Here is a 19,943-nt window from a genome sequence, read left to right as displayed (position 1 = left end):
GCAGCAAGCCAAGGACAGACATGTGGGCAAGAGAGCAGGGTGGAGTGTTAAAATGGCAAGCGACAGGGAGGTTTGGGTCATTCTTGCGGACAGACTGAAGGTGTTCTGCAAAGCGGTCGCCCAGTTTACGTTTGGTCTCTCCAATGTAGAGGAGACCACATTGGGAGCAACGAATGCAGTAGACTAAGTTGGGGGAAATGCAAGTGAAATGCTGCTTCACTTGAAAGGAGTGTTTGGGTCCTTGGACGGTGAGGAGAGAGGAAGTGAAGGGGCAGGTGTTGCATCTTTTGCGTGGACATGGGGTGGTGCCATAGGAGGGGGTTGAGGAGTAGGGGGTGATGGAGGAGTGGACCAGGGTGTCCCGGAGGGAGCGATCCCTATGGAATGCCGATAAGGGGGGTGAAGGGAAGATGTGTTTGGTGGTGGCATCATGCTGGAGTTGGCGGAAATGGCGGAGGATGATCCTTTGAATGCGGAGGCTGGTGGGGTGATAAGTGAGGACAAGGGGGACCCTATCATGTTTCTGGGAGGGAGGAGAAGGCGTGAGGGCGGATGCGCGGGAGATGGGCCGGACACGGTTGAGGGCTCTGTCAACGACCGTGGGTGGAAAACCTCGGTTAAGGAAGAAGGAGGACATGTCAGAGGAACTGTTTTTGAAGGTAGCATCATCGGAACAGATGCGACGGAGGCGAAGGAACTGAGAGAATGGGATGGAGTCCTTACAGGAAGCGGGGTGTGAGGAGCTGTAGTCGAGATAGCTGTGGGAGTCGGTGGGTTTGTAATGGATATTGGTGGACAGTCTATCACCAGAGATTGAGACAGAGAGGTCAAGGAAGGGAAGGGAAGTGTCAGAGATGGACCACGTGAAAATGATGGAGGGGTGGAGATTGGAAGCAAAATTAATAAACTTTTCCAAGTCCTGACGAGAGCATGAAGCGGCACCGAAGTAATCATCGATGTACCGGAGAAAAAGTTGTGGAAGGGGACCGGAGTAGGACTGCAACAAGGAATGTTCCACATACCCCATAAAGAGACAGGCATAGCTGGGGCCCATGCGGGTACCCATAGCCACACCTTTTATTTGGAGGAAGTGAGAGGAGTTGAAGGAGAAATTGTTCAGCGTGAGAACAAGTTCAGCCAGACGGAGGAGAGTAGTGGTGGATGGGGATTGTTCGGGCCTCTGTTCGAGGAAGAAGCTAAGGGCCCTCAGACCATCCTGGTGGGGGATGGAGGTGTAGAGGGATTGGACGTCCATGGTGAAGAGGAAGCGGTTGGGGCCAGGGAACTGGAAATTGTTGATGTGACGTAAGGTGTCAGAGGAATCACGGATGTAGGTGGGAAGGGACTGGACAAGGGGAGAGAGAAGGGAGTCAAGATAACGAGAAATGAGTTCTGTGGGGCAGGAGCAAGCTGAGACGATCGGTCTACCGGGGCAGTTCTGTTTGTGGATTTTGGGTAGGAGATAGAAGCGGGCCGTCCGAGGTTGGGCATGATACTGAACTCTTCTTCCGCCGTCTTCGTCTCCGGGCTCACTTCTTTGGGCAGGAGTCCTCTCCCAGTTCAACGGATCCTTTTACCCATCTCCAATATTCTCCCTCCACCTGGACCCCTCCCTCTGGATTCTTACCTTCTCTCGATCTTTTCATTGAGAACTGTCGGCGCGACATTAGTCGTCTCAATTTCTCTGCTCCTCTCACCCATTCTAACCTGTCTCTCTCTGAACTTACTGCACTCCATTCTCTCAGGTCCAACCCTGACATTGTCATCAAACCCGCTGACAAGGGTGGTGCTGTTGTTGTCTGGCGCACTGACCTCTACCTCGCGGAGGCTGAGCGTCAACTCGCAGACACTTCCTCCTACATCTCCCTGGACCATGACCCCACCACTGAACATCAAGCCATTGTTTCCAGGACTGTCACTGACCTCATCTCCTCTGGGGATCTCCCTCCCACAGCTTCCAACCTGATAGTCGCCCAACCTCGGACGGCCCGCTTCTATCTCCTACCCAAAATCCACAAACAGAACTGCCCCGGTAGACCGATCGTCTCAGCTTGCTCCTGCCCCACAGAACTCATTTCTCGTTATCTTGACTCCCTTCTCTCTCCCCTTGTCCAGTCCCTTCCCACCTACATCCGTGATTCCTCTGACACCTTATGTCACATCAACAATTTCCAGTTCCCTGGCCCCAACTGCTTCCTCTTCACCATGGACGTCCAATCCCTCTACACCTCCATCCCCCACCAGGATGGTCTGAGGGCCCTTAGCTTCTTCCTTGAACAGAGGCCCGAACAATCCCCATCCACCACTACTCTCCTCCGTCTGGCTGAACTTGTTCTCACGCTGAACAATTTCTCCTTCAACTCCTCTCACTTCCTCCAAATAAAAGGTGTGGCTATGGGTACCCGCATGGGCCCCAGCTATGCCTGTCTCTTTATGGGGTATGTGGAACATTCTTTGTTGCAGTCCTACTCCGGCCCCCTTCCACAACTCTTTCTCCGGTACATCGATGATTACTTCGGTGCCGCTTCATGCTCTCGTCGGGACTTGGAAAAATTTATTAATTTTGCTTCCAATCTCCACCCCTCCATCATTTTCACGTGGTCCATCTCTGACACTTCCCTTCCCTTCCTTGACCTCTCTGTCTCAATCTCTGGTGATAGACTGTCCACCAATATCCATTACAAACCCACCGACTCCCACAGCTATCTCGACTACAGCTCCTCACACCCCGCTTCCTGTAAGGACTCCATCCCATTCTCTCAGTTCCTTCGCCTCCGTCGCATCTGTTCCGATGATGCTACCTTCAAAAACAGTTCCACTGACATGTCCTCCTTCTTCCTTAACCGAGGTTTTCCACCCACGGTCGTTGACAGGGCCCTCAACCGTGTCCGGCCCATCTCCCGCGCATCCGCCCTCACGCCTTCTCCTCCCTCCCAGAAACATGATAGGGTCCCCCTTGTCCTCACTTATCACCCCACCAGCCTCCGCATTCAAAGGATCATCCTCCGCCATTTCCGCCAACTCCAGCATGATGCCGCCACCAAACACATCTTCCCTTCACCCCCCTTATCGGCATTCCGTAGGGATCGCTCCCTCCGGGACACCCTGGTCCACTCCTCCATCACCCCCTACTCCTCAACCCCCTCCTATGGCACCACCCCATGCCCACGCAAAAGATGCAACACCTGCCCCTTCACTTCCTCTCTCCTCACCGTCCAAGGACCCAAACACTCCTTTCAAGTGAAGCAGCATTTCACTTGCATTTCCCTCAACTTAGTCTACTGCATTCGTTGCTCCCAATGTGGTCTCCTCTACATTGGAGAGACCAAACGTAAACTGGGCGACCGCTTTGCAGAACACCTGCGGTCTGTCCGCAAGAATGACCCAAACCTCCCTGTCGCTTGCCATTTTAACACTCCACCCTGCTCTCTTGCCCACATGTCTGTCCTTGGCTTGCTGCATTGTTCCAGTGAAGCCCAACGCAAACTGGAGGAACAACACCTCATCTTCCGACTAGGGACTTTACAGCCTTCCGGACTGAATATTGAATTCAACAACTTTAGGTCGTGAGCTCCCTCCCCCATCCCCACCCCCTTTCTGTTTCCCCCTTCCTTTTTTTTTCCAATAAATTATAAAGATTTTCCTTTTCCCACCTATTTCCATTATATAAAAAAAAACCCCACTAGAGCTATACCTTGAGTGCCCTACCATCCATTCTTAATTAGCACATTCGTTTAGATAATATCACCAACTTTAACTTTAACACCTATGTGTTCTATTGTACTATTGTCGTTGACATCTTTTGATGATCTGCTTCTATCACTGCTTGTTTGTCCCTACAACCACACCCCCCCCTCCACCTCTCTGTCTCTCTATCTATCCGCCCCCCACACACACACCTTAAACCAGCTTATATTTCAACTCTTTCTTGGACTCGAACTCAAGTTCTGTCGAAGGGTCATGAGGACTCGAAACGTCAACTCTTTTCTTCTCCGCCGATGCTGCCAGACCTGCTGAGTTTTTCCAGGTAATTCTGTTTTTGTTTTGGATTTCCAGCATCCGCAGTTTTTTTGTTTTTGTAGTTAGATTCTTGTTAGGCGAGGGAATCAAAGGTTATCGGGGTTAGATGGGAACGTGGAAATCGAAACGCAAGAAGGTCAGCCATGACTTATTGAATGGCGGAACAGGTTCAAGGGGCCGAATGGCCTACTCCTTCTTCTATTTCTTATGTTCTTATGCTCCATGTCACTTGTAAGCCAAAGCCCGAATATTGTCTACGTCTTGTTACATTTGAACGTGGACTGCTTCAGTATCTGAGGGTTCGCAAATGGTGCTGAACATTGTGCAATCATCAAAGAACATCCCCACTTCTGACCTTATGATGGAAGGAAGTTCATTGCTGAAGCAGCTGAAGATGGTTGGGCCAAGGACACTACCCTGAGGAACTCCTACAATGATGTCCTGGAACTGAGGTGACTGACCTCCAACAACCACAACCATCTTCCTTTGTGCTAGGAATGACTCCAACCAGTGGAAAGTTTTCCCCCCGATTCCCATTGACTCTGATTTTGCTAGGGCTCCTTGATGCCACACTCGGTCAAATGCTGCCTTGGTGTCAAGGGCAATCACTCTCATCTCACCTCTGGGGTTCAGCTCTTTTGTCCATGTTTGAACCAAGGCTGTAATGATGTCAGGAGCTGAGTGGCCCTGGTGGAACCCAATCTGGACGTCAATGAGCAGGTTATTGCTAAGCAAGCACCACTTGATAACACTGTTGATGACCCCTTCCATTACTGATGTTTGAGAGTAGACTGATGGGGCGGTAATTGGCCGGGTTGGACTTGTCCTGCTTTTTGTGTACAGGACATACCTGGGCAATTTTCCACATAGCTGGGTAGATGCAGGTGTTGTAGCTGTACTGGAACAGCTTGGCTAGGGATGCAGCAAGTTCTGGAGCAGAAGTCTTCAGTGCACTTACCAGAATATTGTCAGGGCCCATAACCTTTGCAGTATCCAGTACCTTCAGCCTTTTCTTGTTATCACGTGGAGTGAATTGAATTGGCTGATGACTGGCATCTGTATTGCTGGGGACCTCCGGAGGATGCCAAGATGAGATTATCCACTTGGCACTTCTGGCTGAAGAAGGTAGCAAATGCTTCAACCTTGCCTTTTGCCCTGATGTGCTGGGCTCGTCCATAATTCTGGATGGAGATGTTTGTGGAGCCTCATCCTCCAGTGAGTTGTTTAATTGTCCTCCACTATTCATGACTGGATGTGGCAGGACTGCAGAGCTTAGATCTTCTCTTATGTCTGTCTGTCTATCTATCTAGCTACCTATCTATCTGTCTTTCTGTCCATATACCTATCCATCTATCTATCTAGCTATCCATCTATTTATCCATCTATCTGTTTATCCATATCCATCTATCCATCCATCCACCTATCTATCCCTGTCTGTCTGTCTCTCCATCTAACTATCTGTCTATTTATCTGTCTGCCTGTCTATTGTGCAGCAAAGCCCAAACCTGGAACTATTCCTTTAAGAATGATGTATGTGGAAAAATGTCAATCTTAATAGCAAAATCCCTCTATTATTATCCAATGTACATATGAATATATTATGATTTTCCATAAAAGTAGACATTGACTAGCTCAGATCGACTTACCTCTAGCCAGTCGTTATTGACTCTTTTTAGCAGATAGATAATGTCACCAGCTTTGAACGTCAATTCAAAGTCATTGGCCGCAGTAAAATCATAGAGAGCCTGGTGTGGAAGTGAAAAAGAAAACAGGCATCAGGACTAAAGAACAGCACCTTAAACCAAGATGTGATGCTAATACACAGTACGAGCATTTGTTATAGCACAGTGGATGGTAAATGCTGAGCTGTTCAAATCCCAGAGGGAAACTTGAAACAACTGCCACAACTATTTTATAATTCGTATTTATTTCGAGGTCTGTGCCCTAAATTCATGTAATAAGACCACTGAGTCTCATAGGTTTCTTACAAAACTAAATTAAACCTTTATTTATATAAAAAATGGTTTTAAGCACATACTTGGGTTTACAAATTACAACTATGATAACACCTAGCTCCCCTAGTTAACCTAACCTCCAGTTACACCTCCATTAAGGCAACAGTGAAACACATAGAATTTAAAACCCAGGCAAAGGAACACAATACCATGGATAGTTAAATTCAAAGTGAGTTTTCTTCACTTCAGTTCTTGTAGACAGCAATTTTAGGCTTAGAGGCTTCAGGCGTTTCAAATCTGTTAGATCATAGAATTCCTTCTTTCTTACACATAACCTTATCTCACTTATACAGATTTCTCCCTTTTTAATGTAAATCCCATTGCCCAATATGTCTTTTCAACTCTACTTTTCTAATAATAAAAATCTTTCATAGTACCAATTTCATCAGTGAGCTTTGGGAAACATAAACACACTGGTTTCTTTTGGCTAAAGGTAACATTTCACCACCTCTTTTGAAATTCAAATTACTCTGGTTTATCTAAAAATGCAAATTTTTCCTTTATGCCTCACATTCTAAAACTTCATCCATATTTGCCTATTTAGCATTTCAAACTTAGCTTCTCTTCTGATACATCAAAGCCTTCAGACCAGCTTTCTCTAATTCAGTTAAGTCTCTCTCACACACACACTGACATACACACACATACACAGACTATTCCTACTTTATAATAAATTCCAATAACATTACGAAAATGTTTACAGTTTCCTGACAGCATTACAAAAGTTGAAAGTGGACACTTGAGGTGCAGTAATCAAAGATAGATAGTGTTAGGCCTTCCTTTCTCTGCAATCTTTCCCAGCCCTCCAACCCAACCTAAACTGCCCACTTTTCTGACTGTGTTTCTTGAGCATCATCCCTTCCTTGGCCCCAACTATTAGTAGCCAAGTCTTCGGACCCCACTTACTGAAGTTCCCTTCCAAAACCTATCTGTCTCTCCAACATCCAACCCTTTCCTTTCTTAAGACCCTCCTGATGGCTAGGTTTTAGTTAACCTTCAAATATCCCTTTATTTATAGCACAGCTTCCATTTTTGCCCGATTCTGCATCTGTTAAGTTCCTTGGGATGCTTTTCTACATTAAAGGCAGCAGTTGCAGTGCAAGTTCAATCTTTGGTAGAGTTCAAACAGAGGTTTCTTCTTGTTCAACCAGGTGTCAGCCACACCCAGCAGATTACCACCATGAGGAGGCTTTAAGCAAGCAACAGAGAAATCCTCAAGGTTAAGGTTAGAGTTAAATTTAGGGATAGAGTTAGGTTATGGTTAGAGTTAGGGTTAGGATTAGGGTTAGATTAGGATTAGAGTTAGATTTAGGGTTTAAATTAGGGTTAGGTTAGGGCTAGGGTTAGAATTAGGGTTAGAGTTAGAATTAGGGTTAGGGTAAAAGTTAGGGTTAGGGTTAGAGATAGGGTTAGAATTAGAATTAGGGTTAATGTTAGGGTTAGGATTAAAGTTAGAATCAGGGTTAGGGTTAATGTTAGGATTAGAGTTAAAGTTAGGGTTAGGGTTAAAGTTAGGATGAGAGTTAGTGTTGCCTGTTATTGAGCTAGCACATCGCAGCCTGGGAAGAGCCAAGAGCTGGAGATTTTCACTTCACACATGGCTGGCTCTCTGCCCATTGACGGACATGACTGCTGAGAAGCTCAGAAGCAGATGGTCCTCGCCAAAGGCAAGGAACGTGCAGGTTATCTGCCGTCTTTCTGATACCTCTGAGTATCACAGACCCAACGCTGTCCACATTGCTGGTAAGGTATGGACATGGCCCCTTTCAGAAAGATAGCTCAAATTCAAGTGCCCCAAGTGCTAGCCTCAAATGGGTAGCTGGACTCTGTATGCTTAGCACTTTCCAAATGGCTGCTCAGCTGGCTTACTTAACCTTTAACCCCATCTTTCATTATCCAATGTCCATTTGGCAAGAGAGTTTACACAGGTGGATCCATTACTGGCTAAATACACAGCGACTCCACAGAACAGCTGATCCTAGCCCTGCCAGATTGCAGAATTTTTCAATGGTAACAATGCTGCATTGTGGCATTAGGCTATGAGCTTATAGGCTTTCCAACAAGCAGCGTTGTTGTTGTGGAGAATTGAGAAGACAAATTATTATCTGAATTTATTAGCAAAGCTTTTAATCATTAAAATAAAACACATTAGTCAGATGTTTACTTGAATATAATGGATTTCTTTTGCACAGTTAAAATCAGCTCTACATTATAACCTCGGGCGGAATTTTATGGACCCTTCCACCGACGGGATTTTCCGATTCTGCTGAAGTCAATGGGCTAGTGAATGGCTCGCTGCATTTTCTGGTCCTGCCCCCATTGCGATAAATAAAATTCCGTCCCTAATCTTTCTTATTCACCCATTTTGCAGGTCATTAAACAATAAGTGGTTTTTGGGTGCAGCATTCCCATGTCTGCAGGTTCTCCTCTGTCTAAGCCCCAGTAAAGGCTGGGAAACACCAAATCTCATGATCCCAGCCGGTACTCATGCCTGCTTTTAGAGAAGATTATTGATAATATTGGCCACCATGATTGTTCCTGGCAGCTTGTTGGCATCCATGTTTGATCCTGGCACAACAGAAAGGCAGGTGGAAAGAGATGGCGGTGATAAAAAAGGAGCCTAGGTCACAGATTTTTTTAATTGCTTCATGGGATATGGACATCGCTGGCTAGGCCAGCGTTTGTTGATCATGCCTAATTGCCCTTGAGAAGGTGGTGGTGAGCTGCCTTCTTGAGCCGCTGCAGTCCATGTGGTGTAGGCACACCCACAGTGCTATTAGGGAGGGAGTTCCAGGATTTTGATCCAGCAACAGTGAAGGAACAGTGATATATTTCCAAGTCAGGTTGGTTGGAGAGGTGGTGTTCCCATGCATCTGCTGCCCCTATCCTTCCATGTATATTCATATATGTGTGTGTCACTGTTAGTGTTTCTACGCATTCAATGCATACATGTCTGTGTGTGTATTTGAGTGTGTATGCGAGTGACTGGTGACTTTAGGCAATGAGTGTGATGCACACTGTGGTCAAATAGTCAAGGATCTTCACATGAAGGATGACCACTTGAACCTAGGACCAGCACTGGAGCTGAGCTCCAGCAATGGTGAGGAGAGGAGGAATGAAAATCGGAGGAAACAGTTTTATTGGGACACCAAGGACGAAATAATTAACAGCCCATACCTTGGCCAGCTAATGCAAGCATTAACTTGAACCTTCCAGCAAACCTACCTCTGCTTGGGGAACTTCTGATTTTGCATTCACGTGTTCCTTTTCTATTTGGGATTTGCTAAGTGACAAATGAGGAATAATTAGTGTTGTAATAACATAATTAAGTTAAGTGCATTTCATTAAACAAAAAAAGAATGAACTTAACAGAACAGATGAGGAGTGACAACAATTACAAGTGCCCCTTAGATACAAATGGATCAAATTATTCCGCGTTTCAGAATTAGCAGTTTATTTTCCTCTTCTCTTCTACACGCTTTTTTGAACTCCCCTGAAATGACCTGACCTCTCCCCACCGCCCTCCACCAATTAGCCTCCACCCTAACTCCAGGCCTTGAGCACAAAAATCTCAGCTGACAATCCAGTGCAGTACTGAGGGAGCACTGCACCGTCAGCGATGCCGTCTTTCAGGTGCAACACAGGCCGAGGTCCTGAGCACTCTCTCAGGTGGAGGTAAAAGATCCCATGGTACTATTTCGAAAAAGAACAGGAAGTTATCCCAATGTCCTCCCTGGCCACTATTCATCCTCAATCAATATCAACATTGCAAACACTAATTATCTGGTCATTATCATATTGCTGAGTCTGGAAGTTTGCTGTGTGCAAACCGGTTGATGAGTTTTCTTCATTACACTGACCACACTTCAAAATTAAAACAAAAACAGAATTACCTGGAAAAACTCAGCAGGTCTGGCAGCATCGGCGGAGAAGAAAAGAGTTGACGTTTCGAGTCCTCATGACCCTTCGACAGAACTTGAACTCGAATCCAAGAAAGAGTTGAAATATAAGCTGGTTTAAGGTGTGTGTGTGTGGGGGGCGGAGAGAGAGAGAGAGTGGGAGGTAGAGTGGGGGTGTGATTGTAGGGACAAACAAGCAGTGATAGAAGCAGATCATCAAAAGATGTCAACAACAATAATACAAAAGAACACATAGGTGTTAAAGTTAAAGTTGGTGATATTATCTAAACGAATGTGCTAATTAAGAATGGATGGTAGGGCACTCAAGGTATAGCTCTAGTGGGGGTGGGGAGAGCATAAAAGATGTAAAAAAATAAATAAATAAATAAATAATTTTTTTTTTCTCTTTTTATAATGGAAATAGGTGGGAAAAGGAAAATCTATATAACTTATTGGAAAAAGAAGAGAAAAGGAAGGGGGAAACAAGCCCTACCATCCATTCTTAATTAGCACATTCGTTTAGATAATATCACCAACTTTAACTTTAACACCTATGTGTTCTTTTGTATTATTGTTGTTGACATCTTTTGATGATCTGCTTCTATCACTGCTTGTTTGTCCTTACAACCACACCCCCACTCCACCTCCCACTCTCTCTCTCTCTATCTCTCCGCCCCCCACACACACACCTTAAACCAGCTTATATTTCAGCTCTTTCCTGGACTCGAGCTCAAGTTCTGTCGAAGGGTCATGAGGACTCGAAACGTCAACTATTTTCTTCTCCGCCGATGCTGCCAGACCTGCTGAGTTTTTCCAGGTAATTCTGTTTTTGTTTTTGTTTTGGATTTCCAGCATCCGCAGTTTTTTTGTTTTTGTTTTTAACACTTCAAAATTACTTCATTTGACTGTAAAGTGCTTTGGGATGCCCTGAGGTCATGAAAGGTGCTATGTAAATATCACGGTGTTTGGAAAGTTGGGCGATTTGAAATTAAAATAATGTCTCCTTGGTGTAAAAGACTCCATGCCACTATTTGAAGAAGAGCTAGTGGGTCCTCCCCATGGCTCAGGTGCCCAAATGACTGCCAGTCCGTGTGGAGCCGTACAGAAGGAAAGACTTGAATTTATATACCCGTTATATACCCACCTTTCACAACCTCAGAACACTCCATAGAGCTTTTCATTGAATTAATTACTTTTGAAGTCTAGTCATTCGGGAAATGCCAATTTATGCACAGCAAGCTCCCACTAGCAGCATTGGCCAGGCAATCTAATTTAGGTGTTCGCTGAGGGATAAACATTGGTCAGAATACCAGGGAGAACTCGCCTGCTCTTTTGTGAACAGTGCCTCGCGATATGTGACTAATTGGAATAGAGGTGCTGTACGTGGTGTAGTATAAAGGGTTAACAGATGTGATATGCTAATGTATGACATAGTCGATGATGTACCACTGACATCAGTCAGACAGGTGTTAGACTCTCACTTGAGAGAGATTGGAATCATGCACAGGAGCAAGGTGCCTACTCTGTAATCTGTTTAGCTGTAATATTAATGAACAAGTGTTAAGTGGATACCAGAGTATGTTTACAGTCTAAGAACCAAGTCCCACAGCTAGAGCGGGATTTTACGCTAGCGGGATTTTACGATCCTGCTGAAGGCAGTGGACTTTTGAACGGCCTGTCTACAGCACGACAATGCCATAAAATTCCACCCCTAGAGTTCAAAGTAGAAGGACCCGTCTCAGCACACACGGATTCTGAAAAGGCATTTAATAAAGTGTCTCGAGACGAACTTGCAGTTAATGCAAGCTTCCTCAAATTTTGTTTCAGTGCAATGACAGCCAAGTAACAGTGCGTGTGCCGACAATAGGGAAGAAATCCAGGGCTCATGGAGTTTTCAGTTACCATAGTTACTCACACTTTCCGGGTAATCGGCCTCAGTCTCCGTAGCAATCGTGGTACCCGCTCGGAATCATCTGAGGTTTGATGGAAGAACATACGGAGATCTTCATCAAGAAGAACCCAGACAGGCAGTTCAAGAAGCTTCTAGAATTCCATTCAATATTAGAAAATGATCAGCCCAGGAGGAAATATTGTTCAGCATTTTACAATTGCACTGATTTTAAACCTTCATTTTACTAAAGAGGTTTCTCAGCCTTGACCTCCTTCCATTGGCCAAAAGAGAGGTGGCTTAATTTAGGAAAGATTTGAACCCTGATGTTGGAGGTTCGAGGTCAGACTTTGACCGAGTGCCAACCAGTCCCCAACACAAAGAGACGTGCATCCTTTCTGTCTCATCCCATTGATTTATTCCAGGGTTTGAGCACAAAAATCAATGCTGACACTACAGTGTGGCACTGAGGGGTAGCTACCTTTGGATGAGATGTTAAACGGGGACCCCATCTGCCTGCTCAGGTGGGTGTAATGGATCCCATGGCACTGTTTTGAAGATGACCTAGTGTCCTGGTCAATATTTATCCCTCAATCAACATCACAAAAGTGGATTTTCTAGTCATTATTGCATTGCTGTCTGTGGGAGCTTGCTGTGTGCAAATTGGCTGCTGTGTTTTCTACATTACAACAGCGACTCCACTTCAAAAAGGGCTTCGTTAACTGTATGGTGCTTTTAGATGGCCAGTGGTCATGAAAAGCGCTATCCAAATGTGAGTCTTTCTTTTAGAATGCAAGTTCAAGAAATTAGGGTGATGCTTTTTTGAACCCACGTCATATGCTAACACGTAAAAGATGAGGTATCAGAGGACAGCCTGTGTCCAGGGAACTTACTGCATCGCTGGGCAGAGTTTCCACTGGAGAAAACATTTAGGGGCAATTATTTAGCCTGCCCCCAAAGTTGTTTGAACCATTCTGGGTGAACCTTTCTCACACCATTTTCCACCTTCTATGCGTCTCTGAAGAATCCCTCATGATGGCTTTCTGGTCTGGTAAGAAACCCAAGGAATCATTTTCACTTGTAAGCAGGGGTGTACAGAGGGTGGTTATAGGTTGGCGGCCTATCATGCGGGCCTTATGCCCCTGCCAACAGTTAAAATTGGTTCCCAGGTCTCTCTCCAGTCTTTCTTCGTATCCCCAGACTCTGGCACTGTGGATTAGCTGCTTGGCTCTTTCTGCACTGCCCACCCCCAGCTCTTGGATGTCTCCGTGATTTCTTGGTGACGGGAACTGGATTCGGTTTTCGAGGTACAGTCTGACCAGGCCCTGTACAGTTCGGGCCATGACAGCCTCTCACCTGTATTTGATCGATTTGGTAGCACAGTTCAACGTTCTATTGGTTTATCAACTACTGTGCCCCTTACCACAGGGAGAAATTGAGGCAAATACCCAAGATGCTTTCAAAAGGAAACTCGAGGAGCACGTGAGAGAAAAGGGAACAAAATGTTACGCTGAAGGACTGAGGTGAGGTAGATGGAATGGGAGAAGATTTGTGCGGAGTATAAACACCATCACGGCTGAATGATCGGTTTCTGTACATTTTATTTGATTCAATGAGTCTACTATAGCTTCCTCTCTCTTCACCTTTAGCTATTTCAACACCATTCATATGTAGCTCATTTCCCCCTCCCTTCTGAAGTACTTTCCACTTGTCTACATTTAAACTCATCCGCCATTGTTATACTTGCATGTTTTTTCACTTCATTTATGTTTTTTTCAAAATTCATTCATTCACTCCATCATACACCCCCCCAGTCACTCCGACGTACATCCCCACCCGGTCACTCCGACACACCCAACCCCCAGTCAATCCGACGCACACCCCCACCCGGTGACTCCAACACACACACCCACCTCAGTCACTCCGACACCTCCCCACCCCCCGACAGTCCAACACACATACCACCCCCCGTCACTCTGACACACCAGCCCCCCCCAGTCACTCCAACACACACCCCCACCCGGTGACTCTGACACACACACCCCCCTCAGTCACTCCAACACACAAACACAACCCACCCCCCCCCCCCCCCCCCCACCCCGGTCACTCCGATGAGTGTCGCTGGCCAGGCCAGCATTTATTGCCCATCCCTTCTTGAGCCGCTGCAGCCCATGAGGTGTGGGTTCATCCACAGAGCTGTTAGGGAGGGAGTTCCAGGATTTTGACCCCAGCGACGGTGAAGGAACGGCCGATATATTTCCACGTCAGGAAGGTGGGTGGTTTGGAGGGGAATTTGCAGATGGTGGTGTTTGTAAGTGCCTTGTGGGTGGGTGGACAGGAGTGTGGTGGAATCCTCTTCATTCACTTGGATGAGTGCAGCTTCAACAACACTCAAGAAGTTCAACAACATTCAGGACTGAGCAGACACTTGATCAGCACGCTGCCCACCAGCTTATTTATATGTCACCAGCAGGTGACATATTAAACCACTGGCTCTGTCTACCTTCTGAGGGTGACATAAAAGATCCCATGGCACCCTCTTAAAAATGAGCGCAGGAGTTGTCCCTGGTGCCCTGTCCAGCACTGAGCCCAAAACCAACATTTCTTGAAATATACAAATTGTCTTGTTATTCGTCTCAACGCTGTTGTGGAATATTGCTGCGTGCAGACTGGCTGCTGTGCTTGCTACATCACATCACTTAATTGCTGCAAATTCTTTGGGGTGTCCTGAGGCTGTGAAAGGTGCTATAAAAATGCAAGTCCTTTACTTATGTTTATGCTTAGCTGTCTGAATCGATGTGGGGGGGTGTGGGGGGTGTGTGGGGGGTGGGGGGGGGCGGCGGCGGTTGGTGGGTGTGCTTGGGGGGTCGCCGGTGACAATCTTAACTTAAGTACCTGTCAGGAAATTTGAAGGGATTGGGTATTGGGTTTAACATTGGTTAAACCCAGTGAACTTAGTACAGAGTAACATTGGACAAAGTACAAAATTACAGAATTGTTACGCTGCAGAAGGAAGCCATTCAGGCCATCGTGTCTGCACTGGCTTTCCAAATGAGTGTCATGGCTGAGTGCCATTCTCCCACCTTTTCCTCGTACCCTTGTACATTGTTTCCATTCAAGTAATCATTTATTGATGGGGTGGGATTCCCGCCCGGCAAATTGGATTACAATTGCCCCCGCAATTTGTTCATGATCACTTTTTCCTTATAATTCTTCCCATCTCTGTTTCTGTTCCCTCTCAGTGTTCCCATACCCATCTGTCAAGGTTAACTCATTTCCAATTGCTTCCTCAATGTTCCTCATAAGTCTCTTTGTTCCTGTTTGACTTCGGGTCTAGTCACTTCTCCTTCCCAGTCCTTTCAATTCTGAATGTTCCTAGTCATTTATGGAAGAACATTGTTGCTTTGGTAACTGCCCATTTATAGAGGCAGAGGGCGGAATCTTGTGGGGACAATGAGAGTCTCAGCCTCCGGTCAGAGAGCTGGCCTGACCCCCACTCCACTTCTCTTCAAGATGACCCGCCGCATCTTATGCCTCTCAGGCACTTAACAGGCCAGTAGTAGGCCTCCTCCCAGGATCTAGGACCCCAGGGGTGAAAGCTCCGCCTGCCAAGAGCCGCCAGCCAATTAGAGGCCAACGGTATTCAGCAGCGCCCCTGTGGAGGCAGTGGCTACTGCTGGTATGACACCCAACCGAGGACTGATGAGCGATGGCGGGAAAGGGGTAGTGAGCTGGGCATCGCAGGGAGGGAGGGGAGAGGGAGTTGGCAGCAGGACGGGGAAAAGGCTCTCAGTGGTCTACCCCTTCCCGATGCCGGGTCCCTTGATCAAATTCTGAATGTCTCTGAACAAAGGACACACCACCCCCCCCCCCACCCACCCTGAAAGCCCGCAAGCAATACCAGAAGTGGCAAAATGATGCCCTTAATCAGGATGGACACGGGAAGGTGACAGTGTCCCCATCCCCCACCATCCTGCCTGATTAAATGCCCCCCTGCCACCAAATTCGGCATGGGGAGAGGGCACTGGATTCCACCCATAGAATCACAGGATGATCGGAGAAGGTGATTCAGCCCATCATGCCTATTCCAGCTGCTGAAAGAGGCATCTATCTAATTTGTCAGCCTCCCCTGCTTTTTGCCAATAGTTCTATAATTGTATTCCTTTTTCAACCCTGGTTTCATGGGTGGAGTCCAGTCTTCCAGATGATTCATTAAACGAAAGTTCCCATCTTCCCTCTCAGCTGGATACGAAAGATCACAGGACAACGTTTTGAAGATGAGGAAGGGACTTCTCCTGGTCCGTATTTATCCTTCAATCAAAATCACTAAAACAAATTATCTGGTCATTATTACATTGTCATTTGTGGGAGCTTGCTGTGCACAAATTGGTTGGCTGTGTTAGCTACGTTGCAACAGTGATTACACTTTGGAAAGTACTTGACTGTCTGCACATGGGTTTTGGGACATCCTGAGGTCGTGCAAGGCGCTATATAAAGGCAAGTCCTTCTCAAACCGTGAAAGTATATCGGAGAACATCGCTTTCCATCCCATATCCTTTGAGCTTTGAAATGATCCGCATACACGTGTCCTTTAAGAACGTTGTTAGTTTTCCCAAGCCCTTTGCATGACCTGCACTGGGTCCAGTGTTGTTAACTTTGGTCGGATATGTTCCTGGAGGTTCCATTTCGTGATTCCTGACTGTCAACTGCTGGATCAAACAGCACTTTATTCTCCATATCCAAAGATTTCAAAGAAAATGAGAAAAAAAAAGACTTTTTTTAAAAAACGCCCAAGGGTTTCTTCCTCAAGTAATGCCCAGTGAATTACTCTTAAATCCCTGGAGCCTTCAGAATAATCCTGAAGGGCTGACAACCATAAGTATGAGACAAACCGTAATGACAAAGATGCGCATTATATAAGATTCACAACTAACCTTTCTTTGGCGGATTCTATGGGCGTCTATACAGCAGAGACCATAAGACGTAGGAGCAGAAGTAGGCCATTCGGCCCATCGAGTCTGCTCCACCATTCAATGAGATCATGGCTGATCTGATAATCCTCAACTCCACTTTCCTGCCTTTTCCCCCTAACCCCCGATTCCCCGACTGATTAGTAAGACCATAAGATGACGCAAAGAGACATTTAAGTGACAACACGCACAACTCCTGGGCTTCAGTGGAACTCCAGCCAGGGGTGCTAGGCCTCAACCACCGCCATTGGGTGAAAAAGGGCTTCTAAAGAGGTTTCTGAACCAGTTAATGGCCATCCTCAGGTTATACAATCAATATGCAGCAGGCCAATTGACATCTGTGGGGAGGTCAGGAAGCGTATTTTTCAGAACCATATACTTCTTCAGAAGTGAAAGGTAGTCAAGCATATCAATATGGTCGGTAAAAGGGAGGATGTGTACAGATGACACAGAAATAAACACAGAGATGAATCATCAGTGGAAAAACACAACATTTCCTCCCAGCTAAAAAATAAACATTAATTAAGTAAAGGGCGTTCAAGTAAAAGTCTTGAAAGAAATTGGCTTTCTGTAGAGACCCTCACAATCTCAAGACATCTCAAAGGTCTTTACAGCCATTGAAGTGCTTTTGAAGTCACTGCGTTAATGTCGGGAATACAGCAGTCAATTTTGCACACAACAAGATCCCATAAACAGCAATGTAATCATAGAGCCACAGAATCACAGAGTGAATTGTGACCGCAGAGAAGGAGGCCATTCAGCCCATCATGTTTGCACCGGCTCTTCGAATGAGCAATGCACCAAAGGCCAGTCCCCTGCCTTCTCCCCGTAACCCTGCACATTCTTCTGTATGACCAAATAATCTGCCTTTTAATGATGTTGATTGAGGGACAACATAGGATCAGAGGACTCAGGAGCAGGAGTAGGCCATTCGGCCCTTCAAGCCTGCTCCGCCATTCGATAAAACCATGGCTGACCTGGTTGTGGTCTCAACTCCACCTCCCTGCCTGCCTGTTGTCACTCCACCAACCTGCCCCTCCAACCATAACCCTTGACTCCCTTGTCAGCCTCCCAGCCTCCACTGCTTTCTGGGGAAGAGAATTCCACAGACTAATGACCCTCGGGGAGAAAAAATTTCTCCCCATTTCCATCTTAAAAGGGAGACTCTTATTCTTAAACCATGTCCCCTAGTTCTAGTCTCCGCCACAAAAGGAAACATCCTCCCAGTATCCACTCTATCAAGGCCCCTCAGCATCTTATATGTTTCAATGCGATCACCTCTCATTCTTCAGTATCAGCCAGAACATTGGGGAGACCCTCCCTGTTCTTCACCATACTTGTGCTGTGGAATCCACCCACCTGAGGGGAGAGATGAGGCCTTGGTTTAATGTCTCATTTGAAAGGTGGCATCTCCAACAATGCAGCACCCCCTCAGCACAAAGTGTGCTCTCAAATCTCCGTAGTGCGACATGAATGAGAAGCATCTGATCCAGAGGTAGGGGCCACAGCCGATACCGTTAGTTAGCGAGTTGCGTAGTTAAGGCCATGAGGTGGCTTAGTGCAAGAAAGCAAGGTCGAAAGTTGTTTGCTTTGCACCCTGTTCACTGGTGCAAAACAGGAGCAAAGAATACTAACTTACCCTTAAGGACGAGCTGCACCCAAACTGCGAAAGGCGTCAGCTCTAGGAGGAGCAAGAGCATTGTGATTATCTCCTCCATGCAGTGGCCTACTCAAATATAACCCCGGAGCTTAACTTAGAGTGGCTGTTGGCAAGGGGACGGGTGGGTGGGTGGATGGGGTGGGGGTGCAGTCTGACTTTTTGACTCCTTCCCTTTGAGCGTGTTGCCTTTGAGCGTGAGGTGTGACCAATGCTGGCAGCACAAGGCCCCGGGGCCAATTTCAATCCCTCTTCGGGACTCCTGGAGTGGATGCGCGCCCAGGGAATGCAGCACCAAACAGAGGCCTGAAAACAGGCCCCAGATCAAAATGTTACCCTCATTCACAAGCATCAACTGCTATTGTTTAGGAACGTGAGCTCTGTCTTTCGGACAAGCCTATGGTGTTTCCAAGAGGCATCTGGCTCTGTAACGTGGACGTGCTCTACTCCATAAACTAGGAGCATTTTTGGGGCAGGTCACGCTACTCCTTTTTACACACACACACACGCACTGAATCCACTACATACACAAACTACATGTAGATGAATACAGTTGTGCTGAGCCCAGGGATTACTTTTAGATTTTGAAAAAGATTGGGGTCCGGATCAAAGGCTGGCAAGCACACAATCTGACAACGCTAGTCTCCGAGCCACAGTCCCGACACCACGCCCTTTTGCAAGAGGTCGGCTCGGGGTCAGATCAGCTGCAACCGGTAAGTGGTAAGTAAACAACTGAGGCCAGTCACATTTAGCTAAGCAGCCTATTAAGGCCCTGTTCCTGTGCTGACTGGGATTTCCAGTCAGCAATGCAGGCAGCCCAGGACTGGAGGCCCGATGGATGACGCAAGGGAATCCCCCCCACCCTGGGCTATAGCTACGGCTGACCTGGAGGGGTTGCACCTCCAGTATCACTGACAGGCAGCTGGGGCTTTTTACCCTTGACCCTCCCTCTCTCCATGTTCACATCGGCAGCCCCAACCTTGGCTGGTGGGCCTACTGATCTCTCCATGCAGGAAAGCCTCCCATTGGCCCTTGAGCCTGCCCACCATCCCTGATTGTGATTTCCCCCACCTTCAAAGCCCTGGGAGTTACCATTGACTAGAAACTGAACTGGACCAGCCGTATAAATACTGTGGCTATAAGAACAGGTCAGAGGCTAGGAATCCTGCAGCAAGTAACTCACCTCCTGATTCCTCAAAGCCTATCCATCTTCTACACGGCACAAATCAGGAGTGTGGTGGAATACTCTCCACTTGCCTGAATGAGTGAAACTCTAACAATAATCAAAAAGCTCGACATCATCCAGTCCACTTGACTGGCACCCCATCCACCCCCGTAAATGTTCTCTCCCTCCACTACTGATGCACAGTAGCGGCAGTGTGCGTACCATCTACAAGATGCACTGCAGCAACTCACCAAGGCTCCTTAGGCAGCACCTTCCAAATCCATGGCCACTACCATCTAGAAAGACAAGGGCAACAGACACATGGGAAC

General features: G+C 46.7%; 1 protein-coding gene across 2 annotated transcripts in view; it reads right to left on the bottom strand.

Annotated features, from left to right (window-relative positions):
- Positions 1 to 19,943, bottom strand: part of ncf4 (neutrophil cytosolic factor 4) — a 64,600-nt gene that overhangs the window by 18,843 nt on the left and 25,814 nt on the right. For both annotated transcript variants that reach the window (XM_041177815.1, XM_041177816.1), the window contains exons 5-7: positions 11,850 to 11,977; positions 9,261 to 9,318; positions 5,667 to 5,765 (exon numbers count right to left, since the gene is read on the bottom strand). In XM_041177815.1, the coding sequence (XP_041033749.1) occupies positions 5,667 to 5,765; positions 9,261 to 9,318; positions 11,850 to 11,977 (285 nt within the window). The remainder of the gene's footprint in view (positions 1 to 5,666; positions 5,766 to 9,260; positions 9,319 to 11,849; positions 11,978 to 19,943) is intronic.

This window comes from Carcharodon carcharias, chromosome 31 (genome assembly GCF_017639515.1).
Source record: "Carcharodon carcharias isolate sCarCar2 chromosome 31, sCarCar2.pri, whole genome shotgun sequence".
Lineage (NCBI taxonomy): Eukaryota > Metazoa > Chordata > Chondrichthyes > Lamniformes > Lamnidae > Carcharodon > Carcharodon carcharias.
The sequence above is the reverse complement of the archived record's forward strand: the minus strand, read 5'-3'. Positions and strand labels throughout refer to the sequence as shown.